The sequence below is a fragment of the Cardiocondyla obscurior genome, linkage group LG09 (assembly GCF_019399895.1).
Source record: "Cardiocondyla obscurior isolate alpha-2009 linkage group LG09, Cobs3.1, whole genome shotgun sequence".
Taxonomy (NCBI): domain Eukaryota; kingdom Metazoa; phylum Arthropoda; class Insecta; order Hymenoptera; family Formicidae; genus Cardiocondyla; species Cardiocondyla obscurior.
The window spans coordinates 4,647,737-4,661,179 of NC_091872.1; the positions used below are offsets into that span (position 1 = coordinate 4,647,737).

A 13,443-nucleotide genomic window follows, 5' to 3' on the forward strand; every position below is an offset into this window, starting at 1 on the left:
TCGTACGTAAAATATTTGCAGAAAGGCGCTAGATTACAGTTAGGTATTCGTATTATATTCATAAATTGATTCTATTGATTTATATGTTAAACATTAATCTTTCATTTTGGAAAGACTATCTTGGACTGTCACATGTAACTATACTTTTATAATAATATAATATTGAATATTGATTTGTGCTTAACGTAAGATAATTTTATTAAATATTTTTTTATCGTGTACTATTTTCACTATCAGTTTTATACAAAATATAGGTACTTCTTACATTTTTTTTTAAGTTAATTCAATATACGCAGGGTTCACGTCATCGTTCGCAACATATTCAAATATATCATGGAAGTTTTAATTACCTGAAACAGCAACGTCTTTCTTCCTATTTACGATATAAATTAAAAGTCCGAAATTTTTTTTTTTAAAGACAGTAAAAATAATAAGCAGAGAACTACAACCAGCATAGGAACGTTAATAAATATCTCAATGAATTCTAAAGTGTGTATAATTTTCTTTAAGATTTTTATTAATATAGTTCTCGTTATAAATGCAACATATGTATTACTTACATCACCAAAAGTTGCGATAGACAAATGAAATAATTTTCCAGCGGTCATCTTAATAACGTTGTTCGATCGTGCTATCACCAAAATAAGTCCAAGGGCAGTTTTGTGCGGTAATTTATACCAATTTATCATATACGTTTTTTCACCAACATTCTTGCACTAACAAAGTTAAATTTTATATTAAAAAATGAAAGAAGTTACATAAAATTATAAATTTTTTTTAATATATTTTAAATATATATATTTTTTTTTTTTTTTTGCCAATATTTTACCTGTTCTGTGAGAACCTCACCGATGTAACATAATATAAAAATATTGAAAGCCATAGACAAATATATAATGACATACGACATTATCTTTGCTTTATCGAACGAGTCCATATTCTGTAAAACAAAGATATAAACGTTTTGATTAATTAAATTTTTTCTAAGTATATCGATAAATATAATACTAAAGTTTAAAATTATCCTACGTGTATCACAAAAATTGCAGAGTACGCTTATATCATATTCATCTTTTACGTTTTTAGCGTACCGTAATAAAATAATATGCAACTAAACACATATTCATCGTGCATCCCAGCAATTCCACGAGACAGATATATCGCATAACAGTTTCCATACGTGATATAAAACTGAAATGCATATACATGACTGTAACATACATGATATTATTTTTTATATTTATATAAAAAAAAACATATATATGGAGCTGTCGTCCGATAACGCTCATGTGAGTATTGCTTTAATATGCAATCTTCGATAACTTAAACGAAATACCTCAGCACTCTCAAATGATGCTCCACGATAATAGCTAGCCGTTGCTCGGCGTCCTCGTTTCCCTTGCTTTCGCTTACAAGCTCGTTTAACCACGAATATAACATGTTCAGCTGACCGTACGCGTGCACCGCGAAGACGGTGTCGAGGCTGCACGCGCCCACTGTAACAGAGTTTACTATGAAACACGAAACCCACTCTGCGACTATCATAATCTCGTTAGCGGGACTGAATCTCGTGTCGATGAATTTCGTATAAATCGGGCAAACCATCGGATGCATGGAGACGGTTTCGTTGCCGACGACGACGACGACGGTCGAGATAGATTTCACTAGGACGAAAAGTAACGTGCCGCTCTGCATGAACAACGCGCAGAATCCGGAGACGAAACGGCCGATCTTAGCTTGCCGCATCATTATTTCACGGTCCTCGATCTTCTGAACGAACCGCCAATCCGTTTCCATGTGCAACACGCACTCGCGAATGTCGTCGCTGCGAGCGAGAAGCAAAAAGTAATTGATCGTGCCCATGATCCAGTGGCTCAGCGGACCCATCACGTTTATCTTGATCTCGAAATCTTTCTCTTCCAGCAACACGTATAACAAACACGGTACCATCACGATCGCTACTAAGAATGTACATACGCAAACGTGCATGTGCGAAATGAGTCTTTTTACCCTTGTTGCGTCGCCGTTTATTTGCGGCCAAGCACCAATCGGTAACAAAAACCAACGGGACAATTGTAGGCTATAGTCGTTATCGCTTCTGCTGGGGAGTTCGATGCCTCTCGCCACATGATTCGAATACGTCATGGTCGCTTCGTGAAAGCGCACGATGCACTGACTACAGTAAACGATGCACTGGCTGGAGTTATATTCGAACGAGCGCCTGCGCGAATCTTTAGAACGGTTTAAACAGATAGGGTGATGCACATTGTGAGACAGACGCGTGTACAACTGATCGATAATTACCGCTCGCGGAAAGTATCGCGTTAAATCTTTACGTGGAAAGCGGCTGTCGAGAAGATCGAAATGCTCGGGTGGAACTAAAATACTGTATAAAAGAATCAAGTGTAAGTTATTATACTTTTTAAAAAACTTTTACATGCAGATTTGCATTTCAAAGAAATTTCACAAGGATCTCATGTAAGTCTATGAATGGAGCGTTACATGCAATAACAAATTATATTGTGCAATTAAATATAGAATTTTTTAAGACATAATATTTTTGTTTAGATGCCTTTATTTTAAACATGCTGTAAATAACAAATAAGCAGATCTCTAAAATTTCTTAAGCTATCTACAAATTTACGTAACAGTTCGTAAAATATTTAGGTAAACCAGAGACGTTTTGATAACCTGAAACGATCACAATATAATATAAAAATTTGAAAGAAATTTTATTGACTTACTTACGTCACTGAAAGTTGCGATAGAAAGCTGAACTAATTTTCCCGCAGTTATTTTGATTACGGCGCTCGATCTCGCTATGACCAGAATCAAGCCAAGGGCTGTCTTGTGTGGTAAACGATACCAGTCGATCATATACGCTGTTTCACCAACTTTTTTACACTAATAAACATGGGACTTAAATGTGTGAATATTAACTCATTAAATTCGCAATATCCGTTAACAGCTTCTTTACCTGTTGCGTTAAAACTTCTCCTATGTAGCAGAATATAAAAATATTAAAACTCATAGATATGTATACTATAATGTACGCCACTATGCCCTTTTTGTCAATCTTATCCCACCACTGAAAGAATTCACAATTTATAGAAATTAATTCGTTTGGCATATAATTTTTTTTTTCCGATATTATTGGACATCTCTAAAGATGTTGTCGAACTACATATTCACCTTTTAAGATTAGCGTACCGTAATGGAGTAATATCCAAGCATACACAAGTTAAATGTACAGCCAAATAATTCTATCAGACATATTTGATGCATTACGTCCTCTATTCTTGTTATAAATCTAAAATTAAAATTTAACACGATTAGCAAGATCTTAAGTATATCTTAAAAAGTTTATTTTTTATTGAATATTTTTAAATAATAAGTATTATACAATATGTATAATAAAAAAAAGAGCACTTTTTATAATTAGATATATTTTTAAACATTATTTTATTATTTGAGATATAAATATAGTGCGATACCTTAAAACACGTAGATGATGATTTACAATAACAGCTAGTCTTTGCTGAACCGATTCGCCTTTTTTCGTATGGTCGCCTTTGACGAGCATGTTCAGACGTAGGGTTAAAATATCGAGCTGGCCGCACGCGTGCATAGCGAAAACTGCGGCCAAGCTGCAAGCACCGACGATAGTGGAGTTCACTATGAAACCCGACACAAGCTGCAGTCCGAAAACGATCTCGTTCGTCGGACTGAACCTGGTGTCTATCCACTTGCTGTAAGAGGGGAAAGGTAACTGTAGCACCGAAACGCTCTGATTGTCTCCGATCGACACTTTCACCGTTGTCAAGCTAGATATAATGCTGTACGAGAACACACCGGTGTGCATAAATATCGCGCAGAAACCGGCGACGAATCGACCAAGTCGCGCTTTACGCGCCATAATCTCGCGGTCCCGCGACTGCTCCAGAATCCGCCAATCTGTCTCCATGTGCCGCATGCATTGGCGAATATCAGTGCTGTGCAGCAGCAAGCAGCAATAATTCAATCCACCCATAAGCCAGTGGCTCAGCGGACCAATCGCTCTCAATTTCAACTCGATGTCTTTCTCCTCGAAGCAAATGTTCAACGTGCACGGTATCACGGCGAACGAGACCAAAGAGAGGCAGACGACGATTAAAATTTGAGCCACGATCCTCTCGCAGCTCGAAGTCGTGGAGGTTCGCGGCCACACGCCGATCGGCTTCAGGAACCACCGATTCAGCTGGACACTGTAATCGTGAAGTTCTTTAGCCACCGACCGACACATGGTGACCACTCAACGACACGACGGCTACTAATCGACTTATCACACGCGGACTTCTTTGTCGTCATAGCGTCTGCGCGACGGAAAAAAGATAGCACCGCGAAGGAAATCCGATCGATTAACCAGTGTCATCGGACTCATTGCTTCGATAACGTTGCAGCGAATTGTGTTCATATATACTGGGCATAAATAATTTGTAACATTTTTTTATTCGTTATACACGCAGAAGAAAATACCCCGGACGAGAACGAACGGAATTTTATGCCGACCGAACAGTGCAACTTGTTGCTTCATTCGTTCCTTGCGTTTTGAAGATATGTTTGATTTAACATTAAAAAATAGCTACAAAGAGAAGAAAAAGGCAAAGTAGATTTTAATATTCTGTAAATTTTGAGATGCATATAGCGATTGAATATACTTATGCACTTACGCGGCACAGTCTTTATACGTATTTTAATTCTTTGTACAGTTTTAACAACTTTGACAATTTTTTTTAAGCATTACATTATTATTAATTATAAGAAGAATGACATTACTAACAACTTGAAAACAGTTTCCTCTTGTATGTGTTTAATTGACGCTTATTTTTCACGTAATATGTTACATTATAGTACGAAGTATATTAAGATACGCCGCAGAAGTTTTAATTACCTAAAACAAAAAGAAAAGAAACAACAGATTAAATAAAATTAAAATAACGGGATAATTTTTTTCAGGTAAAATTATCCGGTATCGCCATGACTTACGTCACCGAACGTCATTAGAGAGAGTTGAATTAATTTTCCCGCAGTAATTTTAATCACACCGCTGGATCTCAATATTATTAATACCATGCCGAGGGCAGTTTTATGAGGTAAACGATACCATTTAGTGAAATAAGCCATCTCGCCAACCTTTTTACACTGCGGCATAAATTATTAATCTTTTAAATAACACGTTGAATTAATCGAATAATATTTTCTTCAATATTCTTAATATAATAAAAATGCAAATAATAAACGAACAAGCAATTAATTTGCACGTATTACCTGCTCCGTGATTATTTCACCAATGTAGCAAAATATAAAGATATTAAACGAGAGTGATATGGCGACAGTAACGTACGTTGCTATAGTCTTCGTGTTCCTTGCATTCCATTCCTGAAACCGCAAAACAAAGTGCCGCAGAAAATTGTTTTTTATTTTTTAAACGAAATATTATAAAAAATTAATATACATTTATGTTAAAAGGAAAGAACATAAAAGTTTAGTTGTCATACCTTAATGGAGCAGAAGCCGAGCAGGCATAAATTCATCGTCGATCCGACTAACTCTACCATACATATTTGATTCATAATCTTTTCGAAGCGTGATATAAAACTGGGAAACATATTATGATTATTACAATTTTTTAATTATATGCGATATGTGATATGTGATGTAGGTCTTGCAAATTTCATGTAACCGCAGCGATACCTTACTTTAGCAGACGTAAATGATGCTCGACTATGTTCGCCAATTTGTGCTCGGCAGTCTGTTTCTCGTCGAGCAGTTCGTTCAGCCACGTGTAGAGCACGGCAAGTTGTCCGCACACGTGCATCGCGAATACCGCAGCCAGGCTGCAAGCGCCAACGGTGATAGAATTAGCTATAAAACCCGACATGAATTGTATCAGTAGCACAATCGTGTTTGCCGGATCGCGGCTCGTGTCCAGGAGTTTGCTGTAGAACGGACAAGGCAACCGTCGCGCCGATACGGTCTCGTTGCCGATCGCGGTGATTATCGGCGTTAAACTGTTCACGACACTGTATGAGAACACACCGCTGTGCATAAAAACCGCGCAGAATCCAGCTACGGATCGGCCGAACTTCGCGTATTTGAGCATTACCTCGCGATCGACATTTCGGTTCACCATGCACCAATCACTCGCCATATGGTCGATGCAGCAACGTATGTCTTTGCTGCGCCACAATAGGGAGGTATAATTTATCACGCTCATTATCCAGTGGCTCACGGGACCCACCCAGTTTATCTTGGTGTCGAGATTTTGCTCCTCTAAATAGAAGTACAGCATGCTAGGCACAATCGTGAAAGCTATGAATGCGTAGCATATTATCTGGATGATTTTCGACAGGAGTTTCTCGGTGATTCTCGTGGCGCGCGTGTGTGGCCAGGCGCCGATCGGTTTCAGGAACCAGCGATTCAGCTGAAGACTGTAATCGTTTTCGTTACCGCGATACAAAGCCGACGGTTTATCAGGCCCGTGTACGATCGTCATGGTCGTTCTTTCAAAGCGTGCAAGTTACTGACTGCTTTCGTTACTCCGTTTTTTAGTAGAAGCGAAGAAGCACCGATTGCGCAGGTCGCATTCAGAGTACGGTCTACGTGCAAGAGGCGGAACGTTTTATTAATCGATACTCGCTACTTGTTGCACCGCCAGTTGCAAGTAGAAACATGTAGATAACATGCGAATTGTGCCGCGTGCAGCATATTATACTGTTTGCAAGTGATTACGTAGAATAATCAGATTTTACTGATATCTTATTATTGTACGAGGTATTTATTATTAAAATTGCAGAAAAAAAATAACCAAGTAGATTTATGCATTAAATAACAGTGCAACCTGTTGCATTATTTTTTTTATGGTTTTGTAATGTGCGCGTAAAAAAAAAACTATGAGTAAAGAAAGAAAACAATACAGCATTTTTAATACGGTTCATAAACTTTAAAATGCACATAGCGAGTGAATATATCTATGTATTTATACGTACTTTGTACATTAATTTGTTTTATACACTATAACAGTTTTTATAAGGATTACATTATTATTACTAATAAGAAGAATGACATTACTATTGGATTTAAAATAGTTTCGTTGCGTATATTAAATATATATGTTTAATTGATACCTATTTTGTACGCGTTATATGTTACATTATTGCACGAAGTATATTAAGATATGCCGCAGACGTTTTAATTATCTGAAATAAAAAATAATACTAGACTAAAAAATGCTTTAAAAAAAATTTAGCAAAAAGTTTTTCTAATACGCGCGTTATGCAAACGTGCAATGGAGAGTATGGAAAATAACGAAATTTTATTCTTAGACGAAAATATTTAATATTGCTGAGGTACTTACATCACCAAATGTCTTTATAGAGAGTTGAATCAATTTTCCAGCAGTAATTTTAGTCACAACGCTGGATCTCGATATTATTAACACTATACCAAGGGCAGTTTTATGAGGTAAACGGTACCACTTAGTAAGATAAGCCATCTCGCCAACCTTTTTACACTGCAATGTTTCATTAAATAATTTTAAGATAACGTAAATGTAAGTAATAATCAAATAACTGTACACTGTAAAGCAGATGTGGCGTTTACTGCGGCGACGGCAGCTAGCGAACGCGATTTTAACGTCGCGTGCGTCGAGTTTCACATATGCCGCATGTATTATACTATACCGCGCCGGCCGGATTGCCGAAGACTGATTTTCCTCCCATTTTCTCATCTTTTGCCTTTGCTGTCCAGAGTTACGTACGCTAGCCGCTGTCGCCGCAGAAAACGTCATACCTGCTTTTCGGTATACATATTACCTGCTCCGTAATTATTTCACCAATATAGCAAAATATAAAAATATTAAAAGACAGGGATATGATCACGATGACATATGTTACTAAAGTCTTCGTATTTCTTGCATTCCATTCCTGAAATTTCAGAACAATGCGTTGCAATAAAAAAGCACAAATTATTAAAAATTATGCAGTTGCATAATTGAAACAAGAAAAAAAAAAGTTTAATATTTTTGGCATACTTTGATGGAGTTGTAGCCGAGTAAACATAAGTTCATCGTAGATCCAACTAACTCCACCATACATATTTGATTCATAATCTTTTCGAACCGCGATATAAAACTAGGAATCATATCACAATTATTACAATTTGTTAATTAAATCTGATATGTAAGTTTTGCACAGTTCCGAATAATTACAGCGATACCTTACTTTAGCACACGTAGATGATGCTCGACTATGTTTGCAAGTTTACTCTCGGCCGTCTGCTTCTCGTCGATTAGCTCGTTCAGCCAGGTATAGAGCACAGCGAATTGGCCGCAAACGTGCATCGCGAAAACCGCAGCGAGGCTGCACGCGCCAACGGTGATGGAATTAGCTATGAAACCCGACATGAACTGTATCAGCAGCACGATTCCGTTCGCCGGATCGTGGCTGGTATCTAGCAGCTTACTGTAAACCGGGCAAGGTAATCGTCGCGCCGCGATAGTCTCGTTGCCGATTGCGACAATCATAGGCGTTAAACTGTTAACCGCGCTATATGAAAACACACCGCAGTGCATGAAAACGGCGCAAAACCCGGCGACGGATCGGCCGAATTTCGCGTATCTGAACATTTCTTCGCGATCGACATTTCTACTCACCGCGCACCAGTCGCGTTCTATGTGCTCGATGCAATAACGTATGTCCTTACTGTGGCACAGTAAGGAGGTATAATACATCCCGCTCATAATCCAGTGGGTCATGGGACCAAATGAATCCATTTTAAGATCGAAGTTTCCCTCCTCGAAATATAAAAACAGAATACAAGGCACGATCGTGACGACTATCAAGGCGTAGCATATCATCTGGATAAATCTCGACAGAATTTTTTCTTTGATCGTAGTACCGCTCGTATCTGGCCAGGCGCCGATCGGTTTCAGAAACCAACGATTCAGCTGAAGACTGTAATCATGCTCGATACCGCGGTATAAAGCCGACACTGACTTGTCGGACTCGTTTACGAGCGTCATGATCTTTCTTTTAAAGCGCGTTAGTTACTGACCACTTTCATTATTCCGTTAGTTAGTGAATGCGAAGAACATACTGAAACGATTGCGCAGGTCGTTATTCAGAGTACGAAAGGGGGAGTTCTATATTAATCAATACTCGATACTTTTTGCACTACTAGTTGCAGCATGTAGAAAACGCGTAGATAACTTACGAACTGGCTTACACATTAGACATTTGTTTTTTCGCAACTATGGATCGTCAAGTCGAACCTGACAAATCGAACTTTATATAATATTTTCGAAGGTAATATTAATTTGTTTTCTTACACAAAAGAAAAAAACTTTTTATTTAATTAAAGACCGATGAAAGGATTTAATGAGAAAATTTAGTAAGTCGTAGGATTATGAAGATCTATTATTAAACTAAACATCGCGTACATTGTGTTATGTATTATTATTTAACAATTATTTTGTTAAAATATTTATTTTGCGAGGGATATTATCTAAAATTCATTCTAGCTATACAATATTTACATAGTTAATGTTCTAAGCATATTCAAGTACGCGACAGAAGTTTTAATTACCTAAATTAATTTTAAAAAATTAATTAATTAAATTTAATTATTATATGTCTTGTAATGTAATATATGAATTGAGTTTCTGCACAATACTTACATCGCCAAAAGTTGAGATCGACATATGAAATATCTTTCCCGCGGTGATCTTGATAACTATGCTCGATCGCAGAATTATTAAAATCAGACAGAGCATGGTTTTATGCGGCAATTTATACCAGTTTGTCATATACGCTGCCTCGCCAACTTTTTTGCACTGTCGCGAAATTAAGTTTCTTCGATCATTCGAAAGTTCACGAAATGCGACGATAGTGCAAAATCAATTATTTTACCTGGTCCGTAACGAGATCACCGATATAGCAAAATATGAAAATGTTAAACATCATCGACGTTAATACGATAAGGTACGTTATCAGCGTGTTCGTACTTTCTTCGTGCCATTCCTGAAAAGAAAAATATGCAAGATTTACATTGTTGAAATCTAAAAAAGTAAATAGCTTTTCTTTTTTTTCGTTTTTTTTTCTTTTTTTAATTTTTTGATGACATATTCACCTTTTCAAGATTTTAAGCGTACCGTAATGGTGTAATATCCTAGCATACATAAGTTGAATGTACATCCAGTCAATTCCACAAGACAAACTTGACGCATAATTATTTCCAAGCGCGAAAGAAACCTGAAATTAACGCATCAATAGACAGGTGCATATAAAACTGTTTCATTTAAGAGCTAATTAAAAAAAAAAAAAAAAATTTTAATAAATTTAATTTAATAGCTATTTATATACAGATTCGGTTTTATTATCTTATAAATATTGAAAAATCCGCGTAATGATAAATTATATTGTCTTGCCTCAATGCTCGCAAATGCCGCTCCACGAGACTCGCCAACTTTCTTTGAATGACGTGACGCCGTTTTTCCTCAACGAGCTCTTCGAGTCGCGACATCACTACATTAAGCTGACCACATGCGTGCATCGCGAATACTGCGGCCAGGCCGCACGCACCGACCGTGGTATTATTCACCACAAGGGACGAGAGGCACTGAAGTGTGAACACAACTTCGTACACTGGAGTAAATCTGGTATCTACGATCTTGTTGAAAGACGGACACGGCAAGCGGCCTATCGAAACAGTTTCGTTCCCGATTTCCACGAGTATGGGCGACGTTCCCCTCGCCACGTTGTAAGAAAAAATTCCACCTTGCATAATGAGCGCGCAAACGCCCGCTATGACGCGTCCCAATCTCGCGTTCTTCATCATCATTTCTCGATCTCGCTCTCTTCTCGCCATTCGCCAATCGGCCTCCATGTGTTCGATAGACTTGCGTATATGCCTCTTTTGATATAGCAACGAGCAATAATTTATGCCACCCATGAGCCAGTGGCTCGTGGGCCCCACTGCCTTTAGTTTTAAACGAACATCTTTTTCCTCGAATAATATATAGAGTATAGAGGGTACGACAGTGAGAGCTACTAAGGTGTGACACGTTAATCTTAGAAGTTTCGATAAAATTCTTTCGACTGGCGAGCTCGTGGGTAATTCCGGCCAAACGCCTATAGGCTTTAAAATCCAACGATTGAACTGAAGACTGTAATCGTTGTTTTGCTTGTAAACGTTTACCTTAGACTCGTGGGAGGTATACATCGTGCCGCATTCGCGACGAGTACGCTTAATACTAATCTTTACTACTGATTCAATGTCTCGAAGACGAGCGGTAATAGACATAGCGCTTGCGCGGACGTATAGCTCATTCCGGAAAGAAAATATGCTGTGCTCGAGTGGCTGTTCGTAATCGATATTTGCAGTATCGCAACTTGTTGCATAGAAGCTCAGCGTAATGCACGGTGTGCGAACGACGAAGGGAGGAAGTGATTGAACGAGTGCCGTCAGGTATAAGTCACGTTACGTGAAAACATGTTAAGTCTTTAATAATTAATTTGCATCTACTTTACGGAACTAGTTTAATTTTATTATTTGTTTCAACAAGCACGATTTGATTAATATCATAATTTTTACATTTAAAACATTTTCTTAAGTAGTTAGTGTACGTAACATATTTAAATAGGCAACAGACGTCTTAATTACCTGTTTAATAAACGATTTATAAATAAAATTGTTAAAAATATTGTGTAGGGTATGTTGTTAATTAATATCGCTTACTTACATCGCCGAAACTGCTGAAAGATAAATCGATGATGTTTCCAGCAGTAAGCTTAACCGACGAATTAGACATCGCGATCATTAGTATAACAGCGAGAGCTTTCCTTCCTGGTAAACGATGCCAGTCGATCATGTATGATATCTCGCTGAGCCTCTTACACTATTTACAAGAATAATTTGTTAATTTATTAAAATAATACGCTTGTGTTCTGCATTTGTATCAATGAGACTTCTTTTCTAAGATCGATATATTTTAGTTTTCGGTGGGAAATCATACCTGGTCGGCGACAAGTTCACCTATGTAACAAAATATGAAAATATTGAAAGTGAAGGATGTAAGCAATAAAATATATGTCACTTGATTTGCAAACTCGGCAATATGCCATTCCTGTAATTAAGAAAACATTTTATTTTCGCAAATACACAATTTACATACTACCGTATTTCAATATCATAAAAAAAAAAAAAAAAAACGTTGAGCTCTCCTGTACATATGTATATGTATTTTTGTAAAATAAGCTTACCATGATAACGTAATATCCAAGGAAACAAATGTTCAACGTACATCCTATAATTTCTACGAGAGATATTTCATGTATTATTTTTTCCGTTAACGATATAAAACTGCAAAATAATAAACAGATCGGTGCAACGATCGATCAGAAAGTTTGGTCGATGATGGCTATTTAGATAGATATTTCTCGAAGTGAACTTACCGCAGAATTCGCACATGTTCTTCTACAATCGTAGCCAGCCTCTCGTCTAAATTGCTCGATAGGTCATCTCGTCCGTCCACTAGATGCACGATCCACTGCATGAGAATTTCCAGACGGCCGTAAGCGTGCATTGCTAGAACGGCGGTCAAGCTGCATGCGGCGGCGTTGATACTCTGCGTAACGAACCCTGCGACGCACTGAACGCAGATGAAAATCTCGCTAATTAAAGCACGATGCGTGTCGATAATCGCTCTGGCGACCGGGTAAACCAGCGGCCGATACGTCATATTGCTACCTTCCTCCGTGATCTTGCCCGTGCTGATCGGCATGGCGATGTGGTAGAACACGGCGCTGCCGTACGTAAAGAACGCACAAATCATTACAAGGCGACGGCTAAACTCCGCGCTTTTGATCATAATCGCGCGATCGTCGTGACGCCGCGTGTTCATCCAATCGCGTTTGATATAGTCGATGCACGCGCGGATATCTCTTCTGCGAAGAATTAGCGAGCTGTATTTCATGAACACCATCGTGAAGAAGCTCAGCGGGCCCGTGAACTTCAGCGTGCTGTACGTGTCCTCGACTTCGAGCACGACGAATAAGACGCACGGGACGAAGAGAAAAATGACCAGGCCCATGCAAATTACATTCGTCAATGCGTTCACATATTTGTTTATCGGCGAAGAGGATTCGCGGGGTCTCGGCCAAGCGCCGATTGACTTCATTATCCAACGGATCTGCTGGATGCTCAGTCGCACGTATCTCTCGTGGTCGTGAATGACCACGATCGAGCTTGACCACGGATCTGACGGCGATTCGTGCATGGTTGAAGCATGGAAGCTCAGGTAGTACTGAAAGGATTGAAGGAAGTCGAAGACAGATAGTCGCGTCACGCTTGCGCGGTTTACTTCTAAGGGAAGTACGATCCCAGTCAGCGATCAGTCATGTCGGG

At 38.3% G+C, this 13,443-nt stretch overlaps 6 protein-coding genes across 6 annotated transcripts; all 6 read right to left on the bottom strand.

Annotated features, from left to right (window-relative positions):
- Positions 1-387: 387 nt before the first annotated feature.
- LOC139105799 (odorant receptor 82a-like) lies at positions 388-2,155 on the bottom strand. Its single transcript, XM_070662089.1, has 4 exons — positions 1,337-2,155; positions 1,092-1,191; positions 830-940; positions 388-716 (listed from the first exon to the last, which is right to left on the bottom strand). The coding sequence occupies exons 1-4, from the start codon at positions 2,143-2,145 to the stop codon at positions 390-392; spliced, it is 1,347 nt and encodes a 448-aa protein (XP_070518190.1). The 5' UTR covers positions 2,146-2,155; the 3' UTR covers positions 388-389.
- Positions 2,156-2,598: 443 nt separating this feature from the next.
- Positions 2,599-4,282, bottom strand: LOC139105817 (odorant receptor 13a-like). The gene is made up of 5 exons (XM_070662114.1): positions 3,495-4,282; positions 3,211-3,310; positions 2,978-3,088; positions 2,749-2,904; positions 2,599-2,691 (listed from the first exon to the last, which is right to left on the bottom strand). Exons 1-5 carry the CDS (start codon positions 4,280-4,282, stop codon positions 2,641-2,643), a joined length of 1,206 nt encoding a protein of 401 aa, XP_070518215.1. The 3' UTR covers positions 2,599-2,640.
- A 508-nt stretch (positions 4,283-4,790) lies between these two features.
- On the bottom strand, positions 4,791-6,538 carry LOC139105808 (odorant receptor 10-like). Its single transcript, XM_070662104.1, has 5 exons — positions 5,739-6,538; positions 5,538-5,637; positions 5,308-5,418; positions 5,026-5,181; positions 4,791-4,930 (listed from the first exon to the last, which is right to left on the bottom strand). Exons 1-5 carry the CDS (start codon positions 6,533-6,535, stop codon positions 4,880-4,882), a joined length of 1,215 nt encoding a protein of 404 aa, XP_070518205.1. The 5' UTR covers positions 6,536-6,538; the 3' UTR covers positions 4,791-4,879.
- Positions 6,539-7,121: 583 nt separating this feature from the next.
- On the bottom strand, positions 7,122-9,601 carry LOC139105806 (odorant receptor 10-like). The gene is made up of 5 exons (XM_070662101.1): positions 8,262-9,601; positions 8,072-8,171; positions 7,854-7,964; positions 7,397-7,552; positions 7,122-7,238 (listed from the first exon to the last, which is right to left on the bottom strand). Exons 1-5 carry the CDS (start codon positions 9,059-9,061, stop codon positions 7,188-7,190), a joined length of 1,218 nt encoding a protein of 405 aa, XP_070518202.1. The 5' UTR covers positions 9,062-9,601; the 3' UTR covers positions 7,122-7,187.
- Positions 9,602-9,635: 34 nt separating this feature from the next.
- LOC139105827 (odorant receptor 10-like) lies at positions 9,636-11,340 on the bottom strand. Its single transcript, XM_070662125.1, has 4 exons — positions 10,466-11,340; positions 10,190-10,289; positions 9,948-10,058; positions 9,636-9,871 (listed from the first exon to the last, which is right to left on the bottom strand). Exons 1-4 carry the CDS (start codon positions 11,338-11,340, stop codon positions 9,665-9,667), a joined length of 1,293 nt encoding a protein of 430 aa, XP_070518226.1. The 3' UTR covers positions 9,636-9,664.
- A 306-nt stretch (positions 11,341-11,646) lies between these two features.
- On the bottom strand, positions 11,647-13,315 carry LOC139105812 (odorant receptor 10-like). The gene is made up of 5 exons (XM_070662109.1): positions 12,492-13,315; positions 12,300-12,399; positions 12,053-12,163; positions 11,780-11,935; positions 11,647-11,700 (listed from the first exon to the last, which is right to left on the bottom strand). The coding sequence occupies exons 1-5, from the start codon at positions 13,313-13,315 to the stop codon at positions 11,647-11,649; spliced, it is 1,245 nt and encodes a 414-aa protein (XP_070518210.1).
- Positions 13,316-13,443: the final 128 nt, after the last annotated feature.